The following is a 21,303-nucleotide window of genomic DNA, read 5'->3' on the forward strand; positions in this document are numbered from 1 at the left end:
CATAGCAGTACATCAGCTTCAGCTTCTAAAGATGGTAGACATTCATGTGGTCCTACCTCCAGAGCGTCCTCCATCATCAGGCTTGTAACCATCTTTGCTAACATCCATTAGGTCAGAATCATCAAAACTTCCTCCTCCTGGAAGAAAAACAGAGCAGTTCAGGTCCATGTTTGAATTCCCTCCCACATATCAGGACACATCCATGTTTCCGAGGCTCATGTTGGTGTTTTAGTCTTTGCATTGTGTCAACTCAGCTTCACAGCTCTAGTTCTGGGCCTCAGTGAGTCGATAAGGCTGCTACACCAGCAGCTGGATCTACTGTCCACTCACCTCCACCGCTTGGATTGTACCCAGGGTTCTTTGGTTTCTTGGTGGGGCCTGCACACAGAGACCAAACGGTCATCAAGATCTGAATAAGCCAGCAATGACAGGAAGAGCCAAATATCTGCCCCACTGTGGAAGTGGATGAAGAATACTTTGACATTTTTATGACTGGATAAGTTGAGCCACTTCTCGTTTCTAGGAAACTGTGAAAAACCTTCATCATGTGACCACATGGAAGGAAGGCATTATTTAATGACGTGTGTATGTGAAGATAACAATCATGGATTTCTGTTTTTAGCTCAAGAACGTGAATTTAATCCGTTTTAAGAATTGTGTTTAGACCAATAAAGATATTTTAAAAGTTGTTTTATGTATCAATTGTGCTATAGTACCTACAAAATGAGGTGATAAAATAAAGTTGAAATGGTAGACTCTGAAAACAAAAGTGTTGAGACATCAAACGTAATAAAAAACAATCAGTGGAAGTTGCTTTAATTGACTGTTTTTCCTGATGAATGGTCCAGAACTGCAGACATCCATGAAGTAACGTGATTGGTCAATGGTTTAACACCTAGCTGTTGAACTAAAACAACACAAGATAAAAATAAAATATGTTGATTACAGAGAGGACATCATGTCTGTGAAGTTAGAGAAGGGAAGTCTGTCACAGAAGGAAATGATTCTGGGAGAAGGATTCAGTTCTAGCACTTTTATTCCAAATATTAATGTTCACTTGAGACAAGAAGAGGCAGACAACATGACAAGAACAAATTAATGTGATTTTTGTACAGCAACTGCGACAAAGAGAACTGATTTTGTATATCAGTTGCCTTGATGTACAGTAGTGAACCTAAATGTGAAAAATTGTCTATCTGATCCCTTTTCTCCCCTAAGAATCTATAAATGTGGGAAAGCTCCAGGTGTGTAAGGATTTTCTCATGGCCTACCTGGTTTGAGAGCGTCCTCCAGGTCAAACCCAAAGCCACCTGCAGCAGGACACACACCCATCAGGTCACTTTGCCAACATGTAAACAAGAAAAACCTGGTTCCAGTTTAGCTTTCAGCTCTCTACACACTTTAAGTGTGAAACCCCAGCCTACCAGAATCTCCAGAACTTGGCTTTTTGGGAGCAGGTGTTGGATCTGTACAATTAAAAACTAATATTAATAATGACATAATAAATGGCTCGAGGTAATGAATCCATAGTTAGACGGGCGTTAGGAAAGTTTCTGGAAAGTAGATTTGTGTCTTACCTGGTCCAACAGCATCGGAGAGGCTCAGCCCACCTGAGGACAGGAGAAGTATTAACATTGCAGGGATTTTTCTATTTGATCACTCAACCTGTCTCACATGGAAACGGATTATCCCTGCAGCACAAAACGCCTTTCAGTCATTCTGCAAAACACACTTCATGCAACCTGAGCATACAGGTAAAACAAAGTCCAGTTTCAAACCTTCAGGCTGTACTCTGAATAAAACATGCTCAACAAACTCAGCCACTGCATGATTGGTTCCACATGTTCAGGAAAATAAACCCACATCCAGCCATATTTGATCATTCTTCTGTCCAATCAGAAACCTTGATTCACTGCTAACATGACGCTTCACACTTTGCAGCTGCATGAGTGCATGTGGTTTCGTTTATGAAAGGGTAGTCATAGCAACCTGTGTGTGACAACATCTGGGTCATAACATGCAGAAGGAAGAAGCTGGTATCGTAGTGGTTTCCTTGCCTCACCACCGAACAAATGCCAGTCTGTGTCTCAGTATTGTGAAGTTTTACTTCTGTAGCTTCTCACACACAGACAGCAGGTCACACTCACTGTCCAAAGTCATTTCACACTCTTTGATAGTCCTTTAGAAATCTGTGGAAAAACTGAGGAGACGTAATCTTGAAAAACCTAGCCACAATGCAACTTGACACACTATTGACTGGAGTTTGTCATGTGCCTCGTCTGATTAAGTGACGTAGCTGCACAGGCCAATGGGAGAAGCTGACTAAGCTAAAGGCAGAATTCAATTTGATCCAAAACTAAAAACAATAACTTTTTGCCATGATTATGCGCCAAAACAACTGAAAAAAATCCTTTCAGCTGCACAGCATCCAAAACCAGAAGGAATAATTGTCCTAAAATGCAATACCTCAACCAAACAATGATGAACAAATCAGACCTAATGTAACAGAGCCACTCCAACACCATCAGTAACACGTTAGACAGAACTGGTGTTTCCTTCAACATTGCTCTGGTTTAACGTTTCACTTCCTCTAGGAAGAAAGCATAACCTTATCATAACATTGAGTAATGAACAGTAACAGGAAGATATATGTGGTCTGTTTGGGCTGCAATAATGCATGAAGAGGCTGAGATGATGCATGCAGAGATACAAACCATCACTTCCAGATTGCTTCGGAGACCCTGGCTGCTCTTTGGGCTTTTCTGGTGTTGGGTCTAAAACGAATGAAAGTGCATATGCAGAGTTGATAATTCTGCTTTCAGTCATCTAAATTAGCAATGTGCTCAAACAGAGAGTCTCTCACCTGGTCCGAGAGCGTCTGAGAGATCAAATCCTGTATGACAAAGAGTACCATGGTTAGAGTTACACAGTGTTACACACATGTACATATACTGACATAAAATCAGATTAAACTTCTACAGTTTTAGTTATGATCACAAAAATTACTTTCATTTGCTGAATGTCAGCCATTTTATTCCTTTTTGTTCCAGAAATGTCCATCTATTTCCTCAGTATTTGGTAGAATTGCCTTCAAACTCTCTGACTTAAGCTTCCAGAAGCCTTTAACAGTAATTTGGGTCATTTCTCTTGACTGAACTATAGAGCCGTCATATGACTGCTGTACATGAAGCCATCAGAAGCTTATAAAGTCATGACATCAGCATGCGTCAACCAACCAGTTAGGAGCATACGCAGCACTGTCAGTGTGTGTAACCTTCTGGCATTTAACCCCTTCAGGTCCTTTGGATATAAAGTAAAAAGAAAAGGTTTAGTCTGCTATATCAGACTGTGAGAAGAACTCAGATCTGTGTCTGTTCATGGAAACGTGGTTTTCATGCAGTTTAACGATAGATTGCTGACTCCTTTAACACAGTTCTTCATTTTCTGCTTAACAACAGAAACATGTGCTCAGCTACAGAGTTGGGGAAATCTTATCATTTATTTGGTGGTTCCCATGGCAGCAGTGACTGATGTTCAGAGCAGCTTTAAATAGCATGAGTCATCAGAGGGGGTTCTGCTAGGCTTTCTGGGTGCAAACTATTTAAAGCTGGGAGCTTTGGATACAAAGAGCTGACTCTCCCTGACCAACAGCAAGGAAAACTCTTCTGAAGTGTAAAAACACTTTCAACTCAACTCAAGCTACTCTATTATGATTGAATAGCTAGTAGCAAAGATAAAACATTAAAATCAGGAATTCTAACCTGAACCAGGGTTATGATAGTTTGGTACTTTTTATTATAGTTTTGTTTTATTGCATCCTTTTTGTTTGTCTGATTCAGTTAGTTTCAATTAGCTTTTAGAGTATGTTTGCAAGTTTTTATTAGTTATTACTAGTTAAATATTGTTCAGTTTTATAGCTTTAGTTTAGTTTGCATTAGTGATAGTAGTAGTATTTTGGTAATTTTTGGTGCAGAATTCAAAAAGGTTAAAGTATTATATTGTGATTATGTCGTTTTCGATTAGATAATTAATGCTCAGCAGAATATACCATTTTCAAAAAATCTATTCAATTATTGTTGAACAACAACTGATGGTGTTTTATCCCACCATCAGCTGGGTGGGACTCTTCTGGTAAGAGCTGCCAGAACATTTATGGAGTACCGTAATTTGCCGACAGCTGATGTAAACTTGTGAGGAAAAAGAAACTATTTCACATCAGTTCGAAAGACAGAGATCCACAAAAATGAAAATAAAGATATTATGCATATAATTTCAGTTTGTATTAGATTCATAATCACTTGTAGTTTTCCACATTAATTACCATTTTTATTCATTTCAGTTACTGAAAATATTTCTCCATTTCAGTCTTTGTTATTTTGTTAGACATAGCTAACTATGCTAACATTGACCTAAACACTGTAGTAAATGGACACAGGATGAATTAAAACAACTTTTCATCTGATGGACATTTTCTATGCATCTATCTAGTTCTATCCAGAATATCTACGGTACTGTTCATGGTCACTGATGTCACCATCCTCAAGGTTATGATCCATTTGAACCTTAGGTCATTGGTTGTTGATGAGTTAAATATCCTAACAAATAAAACTTGCCTGAAGACACACTTCATATCTGCCTCAGTAATTGTCAACATTAAGTTAAATTTTCAACTCCAGCTGTGAGCGAACCTTACTGACTTAGATCATGGTTAACAGTGTCAACCTCGTCCTGCCACACTGTGCAGGAAACTCATGGAGAGGAGGAAGCATATTGCAAAACGTATCCATCAAATCCCCAGACACACAACATGACATTTTCAATATGCCAACAGTTCAGTGGAACCCTGGGACACAGAGACCTTTCTGTGAAAGATAACTCAAAATTATTCCTCAAAAGTATGCATCTCAAATAGGTATTATACTACTATATAAGCTAGTGCTTATACAGTAGTCATTCATTTCCCTTGCACTGATTGACTGTTCACACGCAATCTATAAAAAACAGAACCTGCCAGTGTTTTCTCATTAAATTAGAATTACATATTTCACACAAAACATGGCAGAACCCCAAAGGTAAGCCAGTTCTACATTTTATATTGTGACTGTTTCTTCTTTCCTCTGTTCTGTGGTAGGTGAATGCCAACACATCATGGATGGATAGAAGAAATGGTTCCATTAAAATTAGAGTGACTTTGCCTAAAACTCTGTCAGAGTTCAACATGTTATTAGACTAACTTCCAACAGACCAAACATCAGCTGGTTGTTTCAGAACTCAGCATGGTCTCAGCTGAAGAATATCCTTTTCTCAGGAGACCACCATTTGTCCTTCACTGGTCATGGTTAAGTTTTCAAACAGAACTTTCAAATTCTTTCCAGCTCTGGACAGTCAACATGATCACTTTGAGAACAGCGGGTCTCAATCCAGGCTGCAGGTGGTTCTAATCACACACATGATTAGACGCCTCATTGAACGTTGAGTCATTACCATCTTGAATGTGGCAGTGGAGCGATCAGAGGTCCCAATTCATGTGCTGTGTGGCCTTGTTTCAACCGTTTTACAGCACCAACCAGATCCATTGGCATTACCTTTCACAGGTAAGGATGAAAGAAAATAATGTAATTTTACAAGCAGAATTCCTTGATCTTGTGGACAGAAACTAGCCTCTAAACAACCAGGAAATATTTCCTATATAACTAAATTGCCCAGAAGTGTCTAATCTCACACGTTGTTTAAAATGTTCGTAGCAGAGTTAGAATATTATACTGTAACAAAAGTTGTTTTTCCTGAAAATAATAAGAAAAATATGTAGCTGATTTATCAAAGTTCATTGACTTTACAATAAAATACCCCCAAAAACTTAATTTGTTGAAATGGCAACATAGAAATGCACATAAAATTATGGAGTTGTGTAAATATGTTCATGAATACACCCCTCAAGGTGTGTGTGTTCATCAATGACAATATAAAAACAACATATTAGAATCAGTTGTATCAAATGTAAACATGCTCTGTATTCAGAAAGCCCCCAAAACAATTAAATAATTGCATCAAAATGTTAGGAACACTGCCATTAGTGCTTTCTTTGATTCCCCAATAAGTTAGGGTGTGTGAGAGAATGTGTCACTGACAGGTATTAATGTAAAATACTTGGTTGAACGGCCCTTTATCAAGTTCGGTCAATTTACTTGTATTAGCCTACTGGCAGATACACCATATCCAAAATGGCGAATGCTGTGCCATATCCCAGCATGGGCCAGCCTGCTCAATGAGCCGTTTACGTTTTTATGTCTATGGTTCTAATTATCTTCAGCATTAAGAAGATAGACTTTAAGACTTTATAAGAACCAGTAACCCAGGTAGTAGAGCGGGCCATGCCGGGTTAAACCCTAATCTGTAATAACATTTTTTTGAAGTAGGATCTGTTTGGATTTGTTCTGCTTTTGGTGAACAGTTTTTGGGATTTTCATGGTGCTTTCAGCACACAAAGCATGGCTAAAGTATCTGATATAAACATAAATATTCTGCTTGAATGAGCGTTGATGTAATAGAGCAATTTGGAAAGTTTTTGCACACTGATTGATAAAGATTTTCAAGCATATAACAGCAGTAACAAAGTATTTATTTATACTCTGATGATGATGACGTTACATTTTTGTTTGACTATATTTTGCTTCTAGGCAGCAAAACTGGGTTTTTGACAGCTTCATCATTTCATTCAGTTTCATTGTGGTCATGTACAGCAAAACTTGACTTCCTATTGTCGAGAAAAGTCGAGCTCATCCCACTTCCCCATGCTGGAGATTTTAGTTTAATAGTAATAATAAATAAAATGACTTTAAAATTAATTACACAGGTGACATCAAGACCCAACAGTAGAGTCAGACGGTAATAAAATTAATCTGGTTGTGTGTGTTGTTATTGTGTCCTGAAAACTTTGCTTAGATTCTTCTTTTTTCTATTTAATCATAAAAAATCATAGTCAGGCAGAAAGAGAGTCATGGAGCAGGAAGAGCTGGTTTCCTTAATAAAGAGGAAGTTTCCAGCCTGAATGAGTATAAAATAGTTCAGACCATTCCTTATTTTAAAGCATTAAAGGTTTTTAAAGAATAAAATCTAAACATTTTGAGTAATTTGATAAAACCCAGAGTGAAAAACTTACATTAATAATAATAACTTATAATTAGGCCAATAATTAATATTGGTTTAACCAGCGGTTGATGTTGGTTTGATTATAAGAATATTTGAACTTACTCTTACACTTGTGGAAGTACTTTAATGTTTAAAGATGAAACATAACTGTAACTTGGTATCAAATAATTAGAATAATGGATATTCTTGGTTTCTTTTCAGAAATGTCTGTAATAACTCACATTATGATTATAATAAGAGTGATTAATAAGTTATGGTTATTATAATATTATAAATGAATCTTAAAACAGAGAAACTAAAAGGTTATAAATGTGATTTTGACATTGAACTTGAAATGGTGTAAAATGTGAAACTGTAATTAAAGATCACTGATGTTGTGTTGGAGGTAGATGGGAGGTGAAAGGTCAGGGGAAAAGACGAACTGATAGGACAGCAGAGATGACCAAGGCCTTATTGCTAAACTTTGACTTTCCTAAGAAAAGGTTGGGCAGGAAACAGAGGTAGGAGGAACTGTTGAGCAACTCGGGGACATTAGAACAGACATCAGGTCATGAGGTCTCCAAGGTGATGGATATGGGATCATCTGTCCAAGCAGTCAGCCAATGAGAGGCACAGCAACAAAGCTAGCCAATGTAAACGCACCAAAAGGTGGATAAACCCTTTATAAGGTGGGTGCAAAAGAGGAATCTTTGGTTGGATCCTTCAGGCAGCTTGGAGCCAAGATGGAGATGGACAAAGAACTCTGCAGCTGAAGAAGAGCCGGGGCCACAGAGCCGGAGACTGTTCTGCACATGGGGACCAACCCGTTAGCCCCGCAACATGTGGTTAGACCCCCAAAGACAAAAACCAAGGCAAAGATGAAGATAAAGGCAAAGATAAAGAGGAAGAACTGGTGTGTTCCTTCCATGGGACCAGGAAGATCGTGAGACGAGGAGAAGGGAGCTACAGAGCTGCAAGACAAGAAGCTGAGGACCGCTACACACATGAGGAAGTCACCCTGAGGCCCGAGACCTGCCGCTCTAAGTCAGTACTCTTCCTGTACTGGGAACCTCCTGCTGCTGCAACACCTTCTTCATCATCAGGCCAGTTCTGGGGTTCAAGATGCCAAACTCTGTCCGTCTCTCTCAAAGTTTCCCTTTTTTAGTTCACAGTGTCAGCATTAGGGAAAGATAGGCTAGATTATTGATTTTACTTATTTGATTATTTCTGCTACTGAATTAAGCTGTACTGACTCTTGCAAAATTGCCTTTCTAATAAAATAATTAGCAGTAAGAAAATCTAAAAGATGTTGTGGACATTCAATTAATGAGTCACCTTAAAGTTCTTTGATGGTCATAAAATAGCTATGAAGTTTGATTCTGGGAGGAAAAAGTGGAAAATGTTTTATAGGTTGCTTTTAGCCAAAACAACATCCTTGGGACTCGCATGAGTCACTAAAACCAACCTGGTTCAGTAACAAGTGCACGTTGTAATAAAGAGAAAGAGCGACCGTTAACAGGTGAAGCTGTGAAGCTAGTTGGTTGCAGGCTGCTCAATCTGGCTAATTCACAGGGTGAAGAAGGTGGGACATCTGGATGGAGGTCGTTAGAAACCAGGCTAGTCTTTCTCGATGCCAGCTTAAACAGAGTTTACTTCAGTTCTGAACAGGGTAAAATCCCATCAGATTTAGGAAACTCAATTTACCCTTTAGATGGAGAGCTGGCTGCACATCTCCCTCCTCTGAGGGGGGTGGGGGTGGAGAGAGAGAAGGGGAGGGGGGAGGGGTATTGCGCAACAACACTATTTAATGTAAATTAAATAATGTCACATTTGTGACATGTTAAGACAAAAGTGCAGTCATGTTTCAAAGTCATTTCTGTGTGTCGTGTGCAAGTCCTGTGTTCAATGGTGCATTTAATGGAACACATCCTCCTACATTATATTTAATTATTCACATGATCATAGAGCCTGCTTTGATCCTGGACTTTAGATTGTATTGCAGATGAAGGTGTGGCGAGATGACCCAAGTCTGGGGATGCTTGAACACATCTTCCAGATGTTCTACTGAATAAATTCAATTCAATTCAAAATCAAAAATACTTTATTTATCCCAAAGGGAAATTAAAGGCAGGTACTTTGTTTCCAGACTGTCCACATGTTTGAACGGTTGGGTGTGCCTCTACAGCAGCAGGTGGAAATGTCACATATTTGCCTTTTTATGTAGTGTGATAATCATGAGTAGTCCTCTGTAGTAGACATATCACCGTATTATCGTTCCAAGGAAATGCTAAAACCGGTCAAACAACATGCTGGGATCCAAGCTCCAGGGAAAAAAGGAAGGGGGAAGGTCAGGGATGCATAATTTTCATATCTTGAGAGACTTGCCTCCCTCTAAATATCTTGATTTCCAGATCTACTATCACAACTTTTTAAACAACATTAACACAGGACAGGGATGTTTTCATTATGGGGTTTGTAAAGGAAAATAAATCAGCAGGAAGGCTACCTAAAGTCAGGACTCAGAGGGGAAAATGTAGTTTCACAACATCACTCATCTAAATCTTTCAGGGGCATTAACAGATGAGATGTCTTAATCAGTGATGATAAGTAAGTAAAACTTGGTCTGGTTGGAATTCAATCTTGTGCCAAGGCATTCCGAGGAAAATGGAACACAATACAAAATGCCACAAGCTTTTTGTTTCAGTTTGCTGTTCCCTTCTTCGGTTTTTACAACAGAAATCTTCTTTTCTGAGTGGCTTTTATTTAAACTAAAAGTGATGCTGTTCAGCGGTGGGTGTGAAGTGGTCCTTGACCACAGTTTGAGTGGCCGCCTGCACACACACCTGCTGAAGGTTGGCCAGTCCGAATTTTTACTTAGACCAAAAATATGAACCAATGGGACCTTTTTAGCTTTTGATTCCATCCAAATGTAGTTTAAGCAAAAACATTTGGTTCATTTGGTCAACCCCAAATATGTTTGAAACACTTTCAGTCATCAACAGTGCAAGTTATGTTAAAGTCTTTTCAAGTCTGAATGAGTGAGTTACCTTCTGGTGGTGAACATATAGTGTGTGTTTGTACTGTTACTGTCAGCCATGTTTCCACCCGCTGCCTGGACCACACTCTAAACCAGCTTCAAACACTTTATCAGAAATAGCAGCAACTTAAAGCCACAAATGATTAAAGTTGTTCAATTTTTCAGCTGACTGCCTTCAGCCTTGTGGTTTTGACCTGATGGATAAATAAAGCATAAGGAAAACCAAGATGGTGGGCTTGTAGGAGAGCACATGCAGTTACTATAATCTTTAACATAGATTATTAAAAATCTGGTGTTAAGGTAAACCTTAGTGATGTGATCCAGAAGTTTAAACAGATGGAATTTTTCCACCACTGTAGCTAATAATAAACCACCTAGATGGTAGTCCACAAAAACGACACAAATTTCTAAAAAATCTCCACCACAAAGAAAAATAACTGAAACAAAATCTAAACAGACGGAGAAACCAGCTGCAATATTCTAACAGATAAGCTTGGATTCAGAGCAGCAGTAGTAATCTATACGAGACACCATGAGGCAGAATTTAATTCAATTCAAAAATAATTGAAACAAAATGTAATTTTAAGCAATGATTAAACATCATAACAACTGTCCAAAAATAAGACTACATGAGAAAAACATCCTTTCAGCTGCACAGCACCCAAAAAAAGAGGGAATAATTGTTCTAGCATTCAATGCCTCAACCAAAAAACTGACAAAAGTTTACAAAAAGAAGAATTCAAAACTGTCGTGAAAGCCACTCCAGAATGAGCGCCATAGTCCTAGAAAACAGAACTCTCAGAAGCAGCTTCATTGAATAGCAGAGCCACATGAAAAGGTGGTTTATAAAGATTCATGTTGGAAAAAGACAAAGACATAAGATAAGGATGGTCCAGAGACTTTGTATGGAGAGTAACAAAAGGACGAAAGTTTCTCCATCATAACGAGCAGAGTGGTTCCTTTTCATGAAGAGAAGTAAACTATCAGCCTGACCTGGCAGATATGGTGCAGTTAGCAGCAGCTACGCCCATACATGGGTGTGGTGACATTATTGCTTTGCTCTCCTCAGGATTTAGGTTTCACCAGTTTTCAACCCGTCTCTTTCATGTACAGTCATATGAAAAAGTTTGGGCACCCCTATTAATCCTAATTATTTTTATCTCTAAATATTTGGATGTTTGCAACAGCTATTTCAGTTTGATATATCTAATAACTGATATACACAGTAATATTTCAGTATTGAAATGAGGTTTATTGGACTGACAGAAAAAGTGCAGTACACATTAACACAAAATTTGACCGGTGCAAAAATATAGGCACCTCAACAAAAAAGTGACATTAATATTTAGTAAATCCTCCTTTTGCAAAAATAACAGCCTCTAGTCGCTTCCTGTAGCTATTAATGAGCTCCTGGATCCTGGATGAAGGTATTTTTGACCATTCCTCTTTACGAAACAATTCCACTTCAGTTAAGTTTGATGGTCGCAGAGCATGGACAGCCCGCTTCAAATCATCCCACAGATGTTCAATGACATTCAGGTCTGCGGACTGGATGGCCATCCAGAACATTGTAATTGTTCCTCTGCATGAATGCCTGAGTAGATTTGGAGAGGTGCTTTGGATCAATGTCTTGCTGAAATATCCATCCCCAGCGTAACTTCAACTTTGTAACTGATTCTTGAACATTATTCTAAAGAATCTGTTGATATTGAGTGGAATCCATGCGACCTTCAACTTTAACAAGACTCCCAGTGCCGGCATTGGCCACACAGCCCCACAGCATGATGGAACCTCCACCAAATTTTACAGTGGGTAGCAAGTGTTTTTCTTGGAAAGCTGTGTTTTTTTTTGCTGCCAGGCATAACACCTTTTTTATGACCAGACAACTCAATCTTTGTTTCATCAGTCCACAGGACCTTATTCCAAAATGAAGCTGGCTCGTCTAAATGTGCTTTTGCTCATCTCAAACGGCTGTTTGTGGCGTGCTTGCAGAAACGGCTTCTTTTGCATCCCTCTCCCATACAGCTTCTCCTTGTGTAAAGTGCGCTGAATGGTTGAACGATGCACAGTAAGACCATCTGCAGCAAGATGATGCTGCAGGTCTTTGGAGGTGGTCTGTGGGTTGTCCTCAGTGGTTCTCACCATTCTTCTTCTCTGCCTCTCTGATATTTTTCTTGGCCTGCCACTTCTGGGCTTAACAAGAACTGTCCCAGTGGTCTTCCATTTCCTTACTATGCTCCTCACAGTGGAAACTGACAGCTGAAATCTCTGAGAAAACTTTTTGTATCCTTCCCCTAAACAACTATGTTGAACAATCTTTGTTTTCAGATCATTTGAGAGCCGTTTTGAGGAGCCCATGACGCCGCTCTTCAGAGGAGATTCAAATAGGAGAGCAACTTGCAATAGGCCACCTTAAATACCTTTTCTCATGATTGGCTACACCTGGCTATGAAGTCCAAAGCTTATTGAGGTTACCAAACCAATTTTGCATTTTAGTAAGTCAGTGAAAAGTAGTTAAGGTTATTCAAATCAATAAAATAATGAGGGGACCCAAATTTTAGCACCTGTCAAATTTTGTGTTAATGTGTACTGCACATTTTCTGTTAGTCCAATAAACCTAATTTCAATACTGAAATATTACTGTGTCCATCAGTTATTATATCAAACTGAAGTAGCTGTTGCAAACACCCAAATATTTAGAAATAAAAATAATTAAGATTAATAGGGGTGCCCAAACTTTTTCATATGACTGTAGAAGTTGATTTCACATATCAGCTTCATCAGGAGCTTATCTCTCTTTCAATCTCATTGTTATGAATTTTAAACTCCTTCATCAAAGACGTCACTCAGAAGAAAGGCCTTTTGTTGTCGTGCAAAAACTGCAATGCTGACTTTTCTCCCGGAAACATATTTTGATACTAAACTTAAAAGATCTCTGTTAACCATGGACAAAATCATTCAGATGTACTTTTTATCATCCACCATAAATATGTAACTTTTGTTATTTGGAATAGAAATTGATCTAATTTTCAAATTCTATTCACTTCCTTCCAATTTGAGAGCTGCAAAATAAACTAAACACTTTAACAAATTTAACAACTCTTTCTCTCCATTAACCATTATTAATCATTAAATAAAAGGGAATTAAATAAAGACAAGTCAACAAAAAATATCCAGTTTTATATGCAAAGGAATTAAAATCCAAAAATATTTTAAATACACCTGGATAAACGATCTGTTGAGATCTTTCTAAAGGACCATTTATATGGCCAATAAAAGGAAAGCTGAATGTACTTCAGTGCTGACCCTCTGTAAATGTATTGCCAGCTTTTATAGGAAATGTTACGATTGATGACCGGATTGATTTACCTAAAAAGGCCAGCTAAGCATTTTTTCCCCAATGAAACGAAATACAATGGTTAACATCCATGGATATCCAAATGTATAGAGAAATCTAATGAAGCAAGTCGTTATCCCTCTAAGCCTCAGAGCTGATAAATTATTGATAATAGAGATGTGCCGATCAGGTGTTTTCCTGCCGATACCGATCACCCATGAGGGCCGATCACCGATACCGATCACATAATTATTATTATTTTTTATCATAAACACTACCGGTTACATTATGTGGAAAAAGGAACCATGAATTCACCTTAATTTAGACAAAAACTTGTTTTTAATAACTTTTTCCAAGAAGAAAACTAAACAGAACAGGCATTGTGCAAATTGTACTCCTATCAGTAATACTATCTTTAACAGACTGATAACATATGGAGGCTCTGAAGAGGCTAAATAATGCAAAGAGCCAAAATAAAACCTCTCAACATTGCCAAAAATATTCAAGTATAAAACTTAACATTCAAAGGCAAATACAGGATCCATTACAATAAACAATTCTGAGTTACTGAATGAAAACTTCCTGATAGCATGGCGGCTAGCTGATTACTGCTAGTTCTGAGTGGCTGTTTCTGACTGAGCGGAGTAATTATGCAGAACAGGGAGGAAATCGATTATTTTTTCAGAGATTATCTGTCTCATGTTAGGACAGCGAAAGTTTTAATACGTATGTAAAATGTATTTTTTTTAAGTTATAAGCTGCAGCTTTAAGCAGAGGTTTGGTGTGAGAGTCACTACTGTTCAGGAAAAATGATTATTTTTAGTGTTTAATATAGTTTAATCTTTTTTGAACAAATTTCTTAATTTTGAACAGGTTTCTGTTAGTGATTTAAACTTGAAAACTATTGCTGGGTAAGTATTGAAATAATGGAAAAAGTAAAATAGAGATCTGCAGGAGAGTTTCTGCTCAGACTCCTGGGGTCTTATCATTAAAGACAGGAGGTCATAAATTAACATATGCAGGAAGGTGGAGGACAGTATCACTTGAATTACTCTGAGAAAGGGAACTTTGGTCGGTTCACGTAACCAGGATAAGTCTTCCAGAACTAACATCTGACATGGTGAAAAAAACTGAATATAACATAAAATGTTTTAAATCACTCGACATTTAATTTGTAAGACATTTTTCTTAGTTATTAATAACATGCTTTGACTGAAAAGCCGCAGGAGGCTGGATAGTGTCAAGAAAATAAATTTAAAATAAGTTAGTTTTAAAATTTAACATGACTTGACAGAAATAGCCTAATATAGTTTTAAAATTTACAACATATTCTCACCTATTGACCTTTATTTTACCTATAGTTAAAGCAGATTGTTTGTCAAGATCTCTGATCTGCTCTTTGTCTGTCTGGGAAACAATCAGTAGGAAGTTCCAGCTTTTCACATGGATCTGTGGAAACCATAAACCAGCAGGAGTTCGGAGAGTCTGCTTCTACCTTATTTAGACAAAGGAGAAACTGGTGTTTCTCCTTTGTGAACAAATTGCAGGGAGTTTCTAACTTTAAAAGGGTCAAAGACAGGTCCTGGTTGGATGAGCAAAGATACGCCTTGTTTGAATATATTAAAGAGAAAAGCATGCCTATAGTATAAAGGTTTGTGCCCAGGAGTACCAATTCAGACTGCTGCTTCATTTTCCTTCTGCATCCAGCACTCTCCAAAGATGTCTTTGCTTTTTGTTTGTCATTTCCATCTTTTGTCTTTTTTCCTCTCTCAAAACTCTCAGGTAATTCATGTGTTTGTGCTCTGAGGTTTCTGATGTTGTGTGATGTGCTTTTCTGGTGATAGTCTGCAATCTGTCTTGAATAAATGTTGATTATTGTGACGCTGTCATCTGTGTGATTTTTGTTTCCACGCATGGCATCATTGAATCCGGGAGCACAAGAGAATATAAAGAGCCAGAAGTGAATGATTTTATTCTCTTAATACTACCAGGTGGAGCAGAAGCGGCGCTCCGTCTGTGAAATATTACTACCTGTAGCGTAGCAGCGGTTCAACAGCGAGAACAGAACCACATCGCAGCTCGAAGACTTAAATAATTTTGCGGGTTATTTATTTAGCTTTCTGACCGTCATGCTAATCCGGGTGAGTGTTTGTAGCTGTGCGCTGCTTTACCTGCCATCTGATCCTCCATATGTCTTTTTTACTACTGTTACGTCCACCAGGCTCTTTTGATGGGGTAACATTAAAGGAGACCACACAATGACTTAATGAAAATAGAATTTATTAAATTATATTAAAGAAATAAACCTTAAAAAAGGAATGCCTGAAATGAGAAGCCAAAAATAGATTAAAGCAGAACCTATAGTTGACCAGAAATAAGCAAATGCAAAACAAACCTATCAAATCTCAACCATAAGATACAATACAAACCAAACCAAATAGGGTTCTGAGGAGAGAGGAGGAAAAGCCTCCTGACTGCTGCATGCATGGCAGTTTTAAAGCTGCAGAGCACCAATCAGGGCAACACGCATCACCTGCAGGGACCTGTCTGCAGAACCCTACAAGGAAAAGGGCAGAGACCCACTGAAGCCGTAACACCTTCCCCCTTAAATCAGAGGATCCCAACTAGGACCTCTGTAGGCATTTTTTTCCTGTTAGTCTGGTCCATCAATGACATGAGACAATGCATCAGCCAGCACATTTTCAGTGCCTCGATGTGCCGAATTTCAAGGTTGTAAGGCTGTAGAAATAAGGCCCATCGCATCAACCGCTGATTGGGGCTCTGTAAAGAGTGCAAAAAGGTCAAAGGGTTATGATCTGAATATACCACAACAGGAAACGCACCCCCACCCACATACACATCAAAGTGCTGCAGTGCCCAAATAAGAGCCAAGGCCTCTTTCTCAATGGTCAAATAATTAAGTTGATGTTGATTGAACTTCTTAGAAAAGAAACACTGGATGGTCAACACCTTCTGCAACAAAATGGCTCCTGCCCCCACTTGACTTGCATCAACCTGTACCTGGAATGGCCGGTCTAATCTTGGAGCAGACAAAACTGGTGTAGTGCTTAATAGGAACATGACATTTTCAAATGTCTTCTGACAAACTGATGACCACCTAAACTGGACTTTAGCCTTTAATAGGTCAGTTAATGGAGCCACTACAGTAGAAAAATTCTCACAAACGTTTCTACAGTAACCCACCATCCCCAGAAACCTCATCAACTCCTTTTTTGAAGAAGAGGTGGGAAACCATCAATGGCTTGGACTTTAGCACTTACTGGTTTTACATGTCCTTGCCTGCCCAACAACTTTTCCCAAATAAGTCACTGTAGCTCTTGCAAACTCACATTTAGCCAAGTTCACAGTTAGACGAGCATCCTGAAAACACTGAAACAACTTCCGGATACGTAGCACGTGTTCATTCCAGGTGTCACTGAAGACCACTACATCATCCAAGTAGACAGCACAACCTTCCAATCCAGCCACTACTTGATTCATCAACCGCTGGAAAGTGGCAGGTGCATTCCTAAGGCCAAAACTCATTACAGTGCAAGAGTATAATCCTGATGGTACAATAAAGGCACCTCTTGGGCTCGAGCAGACAAGGGTACTTGATAGTAACCGTTGAGCAAATCAAAGTTACTCACATACCTTGCAGTTCCAACCCGATCAACACAATCTTCCATCTGAGGAAGTGGGTAAGAGTCAGGCTTTGTAATGCTGTTCAGTTTCCTATATACAGTGCAGAATCTATAAGTACCGTCAGGTTTTTTAACCAGCAAACATGGCGAAGCCCAACTGGAACAAGATGGTTTAGCCAGGCCATTGTCCAGCAAATACTGAATTTCTGACTCCAAAAACTCACTTTTCTCAGGAGGTACACGATAAAAATGTTGACGGATGGGCTGCGCATCTCCCACATCTATGTCATGCTCAATTAAATTAGTACATGTTGGAATGTCACTGAACAAGGCATGAAAATCCAAAATGGACTGCTTCAACTGCTCACTTCTTTCTGCAGACAAATGACTCAATAATGTCTGTAAGTTAGACAACATCTCAGAGTTTTTAAGTCTGGGCTGGAACGCAGTGTCATCTGGAGTCTGCACATCCTCATCCAAGCCTGCGGTGCAGCTCAAATCTGCCTTCACAGAAGCAGCAACTGCCTTCACATCTTTTTCTTCCAAAGTACAACTAAAGTAAGGCTTCAGTAAGTTTACATGGCAAAGCTGAGTTGGTCGTTTACGGTCTGGGGTAGAAACCATGTAGTCTTGTGCTGACACCCGTCTCAACACAGAATACGGACCATATAACTTTGCTTGAAAAGGTGAACCCTGAATGGGAAGTAAGGCAAGCACCTCATCTCCTGGATGAAACACTCTATTTTCAGCCTTCTGGTCAAACCACCGCTTCATTTTCTTCTGAGCCTTTTTCAGATTCTCAGAAGCTAGTTTGCCAGCCAAGAAAAGTCTGCGACGAAAACCATTGACATAGTCAAACAGGTTTGATGGTGGATCAGATCTCTCTAAGTTAGTTTTTAGAATAGCAAGAGGACCACGCACATTATGTCCAAACACTAGTTCATTTGGACTGAACCCTGTGCTCTCTTGTACAACTTCACAAGCTGCCAGAAGTAGCCAAGGCAGACCTTCTTCCCAGTCTCTACTCAACTCTGTGCAGTATGCCCTCAACAATGCCTTAAGGGTTTGGTGAAAACGCTCTAGCGCCCCCTGGCTTTGACCATGATAAGCACTGCTTTGTTGATGGACTACACCAAGTTGTTTCAAAATCTCACCAAACATGCGTGAAGTGAAATTGGTACCTCTGTCAGTCTGAATGGTCTTTGGAATTCCAAATACTGAAATGAAATTAGACAAAGCTTTGACCACCGACTTTGTTGTAACGGTTTTCAGAGCATATGCTGCAGGATAATGAGTGCTTTTACACATAACCATCAATAAATACACTGATCCTGACTTTGAAGGACTCAGTGGGCCAACACAGTCAATGATCAAGTGTTCAAAAGGCTTACCAGCAGCAGGTACTGGAAAAAGTGGAGCTGGTTTCAAGGTCTGATTAGGTTTCCCAGTTAGTTGACAAGTGTGACAGGTTTTTACAAAATAAGCAACATCTTTTTTCAGACGCATCTTTTTTCAGACGTGGCCAATAAAAATGACGTAAAACTCGATTATAAGTTTTATTGACTCCAAAATGGCCAGACAATTCACCATGAGCAGTTTTCAAAACAAGGTTTCTGATCCTGACTGGAACAACAACTTGATAAATTGGACCAACAATATTACTGTCACTGTAAGGCAACCATTTATGTACCGACAGATCGTCTTGTAGAAAATACCCACATGATGTTTTTGTGTCCTGTTCAGCTGTGTGGACTTGGGTCAAACAGAGCAGCTAAGGTTACGTCCTCCTGCTGGGCTGCAATCAACTCACTGAGTGGCAAAGGAACTGGAAGAGTTGGCAAACAGGCAGTCTTCTCAACAGAACCAGGCTTACCAGACTCAACCTCCTTATCAGCCAAAGCACGAGTTACTGCAAAAGCTGGAAATGCCTCAGGAAAGTCTTGAGCACATTTGTCCGACACAGAAACAGATGGAGAAGCTCGGGCCACTAGAGGAGGTGCAACATATCACCACACACGTCCACCTGCCAGATTGTTTCCTAAAATGAGAGACACACCTTCCACAGGCAAAGAAGGATGAACACCTAGTGTTACTTCTCCTTGTACCAGTTCTGACTGCAAGTAGATCCTATGGAGAGGCACAGAGAAAGTTTCCATCCCAATGCCTTTAATTAAGACACTACAACCAGTATCAGAACATGGAGAAAATGGCAAAACAGAATCCAATATGAAAGACTTGGATGCTCCGGTGTCACGCAGAATTTTCACAGCCACTTTATTTGAACTTCACTCAGAGAAACAAACCCATGTGTGATGAAAGGAGAGTAATCTTGTCCGACATCCTTCTCAAAAGTCTGGGGATCTGAATCAGTCAGTTCTGAAAAAGACTGAAAGTCGACAGGTGCAGCTAAAACAGTTGGTCTTACACTTTCAACTTTAGCTAGAGGTGTAGACTCCACTGAATGCAGCTGTGCAACACTGGCTAAAGCCACAGGTTTTTGATGATCCCGTTTACCCCTACTTGATTTAGTTTTGGTATTCAGCGGACACTCTTTTTTCCAGTGTCCCTTCTGGTGACAATAGTTACAAACAAAGTCTGCTTTAGATCTCAATGTAGGCTCCAATCTATTTTTACCAGGAAACCAGTTATGATGAGATTCCTTAAGGCTGTGGTCATCTTTCAAATTAGAATCCCTCACAGCTTTATGGGTCAGAACATACTCGTCTGCTAAGACAGCAGCTTTAGCAGCAGTTTTTACTTTTTGTTCATTAATGTATATAGCCACCCGATCTGGAATAATGTTCTTGAACTGTTCCAACACCATCAAGTCACAAAGTGATTCAAAATCATCCACACCTTCAGCTGATAACCAGCGATAAAACTGGGTGTTTAATTCTCTGACAAGATCTGTATTTGACTGTTTTTCAGCTTTCCTGCACTTCCTAAATTGTTGCCTGTAATGCTCAGGAAGCAGTTCATAAGCTTTCAAAACAGCTTCTTTAACAGGTTTGTACACCTTTCTTTCAGCTGAAGTTGATGAAACTTAGGCTTCTTGGGCCTTACCCACCAGCACACTTTGCAGCAGCATGGAGCAATCTAGATCACTCCAGTCATTGTCCTCTGCCATGTCCTCAAACAAAGAGAAAAACACATCAGGATCTTGTTCATTAAACCTAGGTAACAGCTTCAACATGTTAACCAAGTTATGTCCAGAAAACCCACCACCTTTGGGCAGATTAACAGATCCACCACTTAATCTGCCCTCAGACCTCAACTTCAGACGCTCAGCTTCCCAAGATCATTTCTGTACCTCCAACTCATGTGCCAACCTCTTTCCTTCTTGCTCATGAGCCAGCCGCTTTTCTTGTAAAGCTAGTTTTCTCTCCTCAAGATCATGTGCTAGTCGTAATTTTTCTAACTCAAACTGCATTTCCATCTCAGTTTTCTTAGACTGAAACTTTAATTGAGAAGCTTGAGAAACTGTTGGACTTGACAATTCATCTTTCAACTTTGAGGCACCAGTTAAAGAATCTGAACCAGGGAAGGTTTCATCAGCATCTGAAAGAAAGACAGTAAAGACATTCAGTTTTATAAGTTTGTCTTTTAAAAAACTCCTTCGCTGAGGTAACTTTAATCCTTTTGCAGCTTCAAGATCAACTTCAAAGTGTTCAGCTACTTGACGAATCTGCTCCCTCGTAAGCTTTTCCAATAGTTCCAATGTTGGGGAAGACAAAAAAAAACTCACAGTATCCATTTTCAAACCAAACTAACCCAACAAACCAACTTCCAAAAAAATGGATACAAGTCAAAATATACCAAATTATTTAAACAACAACCACCAGGAAATGCATGACTGGTACAAACAAATGGCAAGTCTCCATTTTCCTACAGCTAACCAAGTGCCAAAACCCTGACTAACCTTAGCCTAGTCTTCAGGCCTTCCTCCAAGAGCCAAGGCACTTTAAGCACCAAGATACCGCTGGCAGCAAATCCCTCCAGGCCAAAACCTCTCAGGCAGCAAACCACGGCGGTGCCCTCAGCCCAGAGTCCAACCCAAAAATAACAAACTAAAACAACAAACAGGGTCGTCTAAAATGGAGTTGCCAAAAACAATAAATACCAGACAGCACTTAGCTATTACAAAACCAGATCCTCTC

The 21,303-nt window shown here is 39.3% G+C and overlaps 1 protein-coding gene across 1 annotated transcript in view; it reads right to left on the bottom strand.

Annotated features, from left to right (window-relative positions):
• Window positions 1–21,303, bottom strand: part of cd99 (CD99 molecule) — a 36,716-nt gene that overhangs the window by 13,456 nt on the left and 1,957 nt on the right. Inside the window, exons 2-8 of the mRNA XM_008430376.3 lie at window positions 2,864–2,893; window positions 2,715–2,774; window positions 1,578–1,610; window positions 1,425–1,466; window positions 1,272–1,310; window positions 331–378; window positions 57–137 (exon numbers count right to left, since the gene is read on the bottom strand). Of these exons, the coding sequence (XP_008428598.1) occupies window positions 57–137; window positions 331–378; window positions 1,272–1,310; window positions 1,425–1,466; window positions 1,578–1,610; window positions 2,715–2,774; window positions 2,864–2,893 (333 nt within the window). The remainder of the gene's footprint in view (window positions 1–56; window positions 138–330; window positions 379–1,271; window positions 1,311–1,424; window positions 1,467–1,577; window positions 1,611–2,714; window positions 2,775–2,863; window positions 2,894–21,303) is intronic.

Source organism: Poecilia reticulata, chromosome 2 (assembly GCF_904066995.2).
Source record: "Poecilia reticulata chromosome 2, P_reticulata-male-v2, whole genome shotgun sequence".
NCBI classification, from domain to species: Eukaryota; Metazoa; Chordata; class Actinopteri; order Cyprinodontiformes; family Poeciliidae; genus Poecilia; species Poecilia reticulata.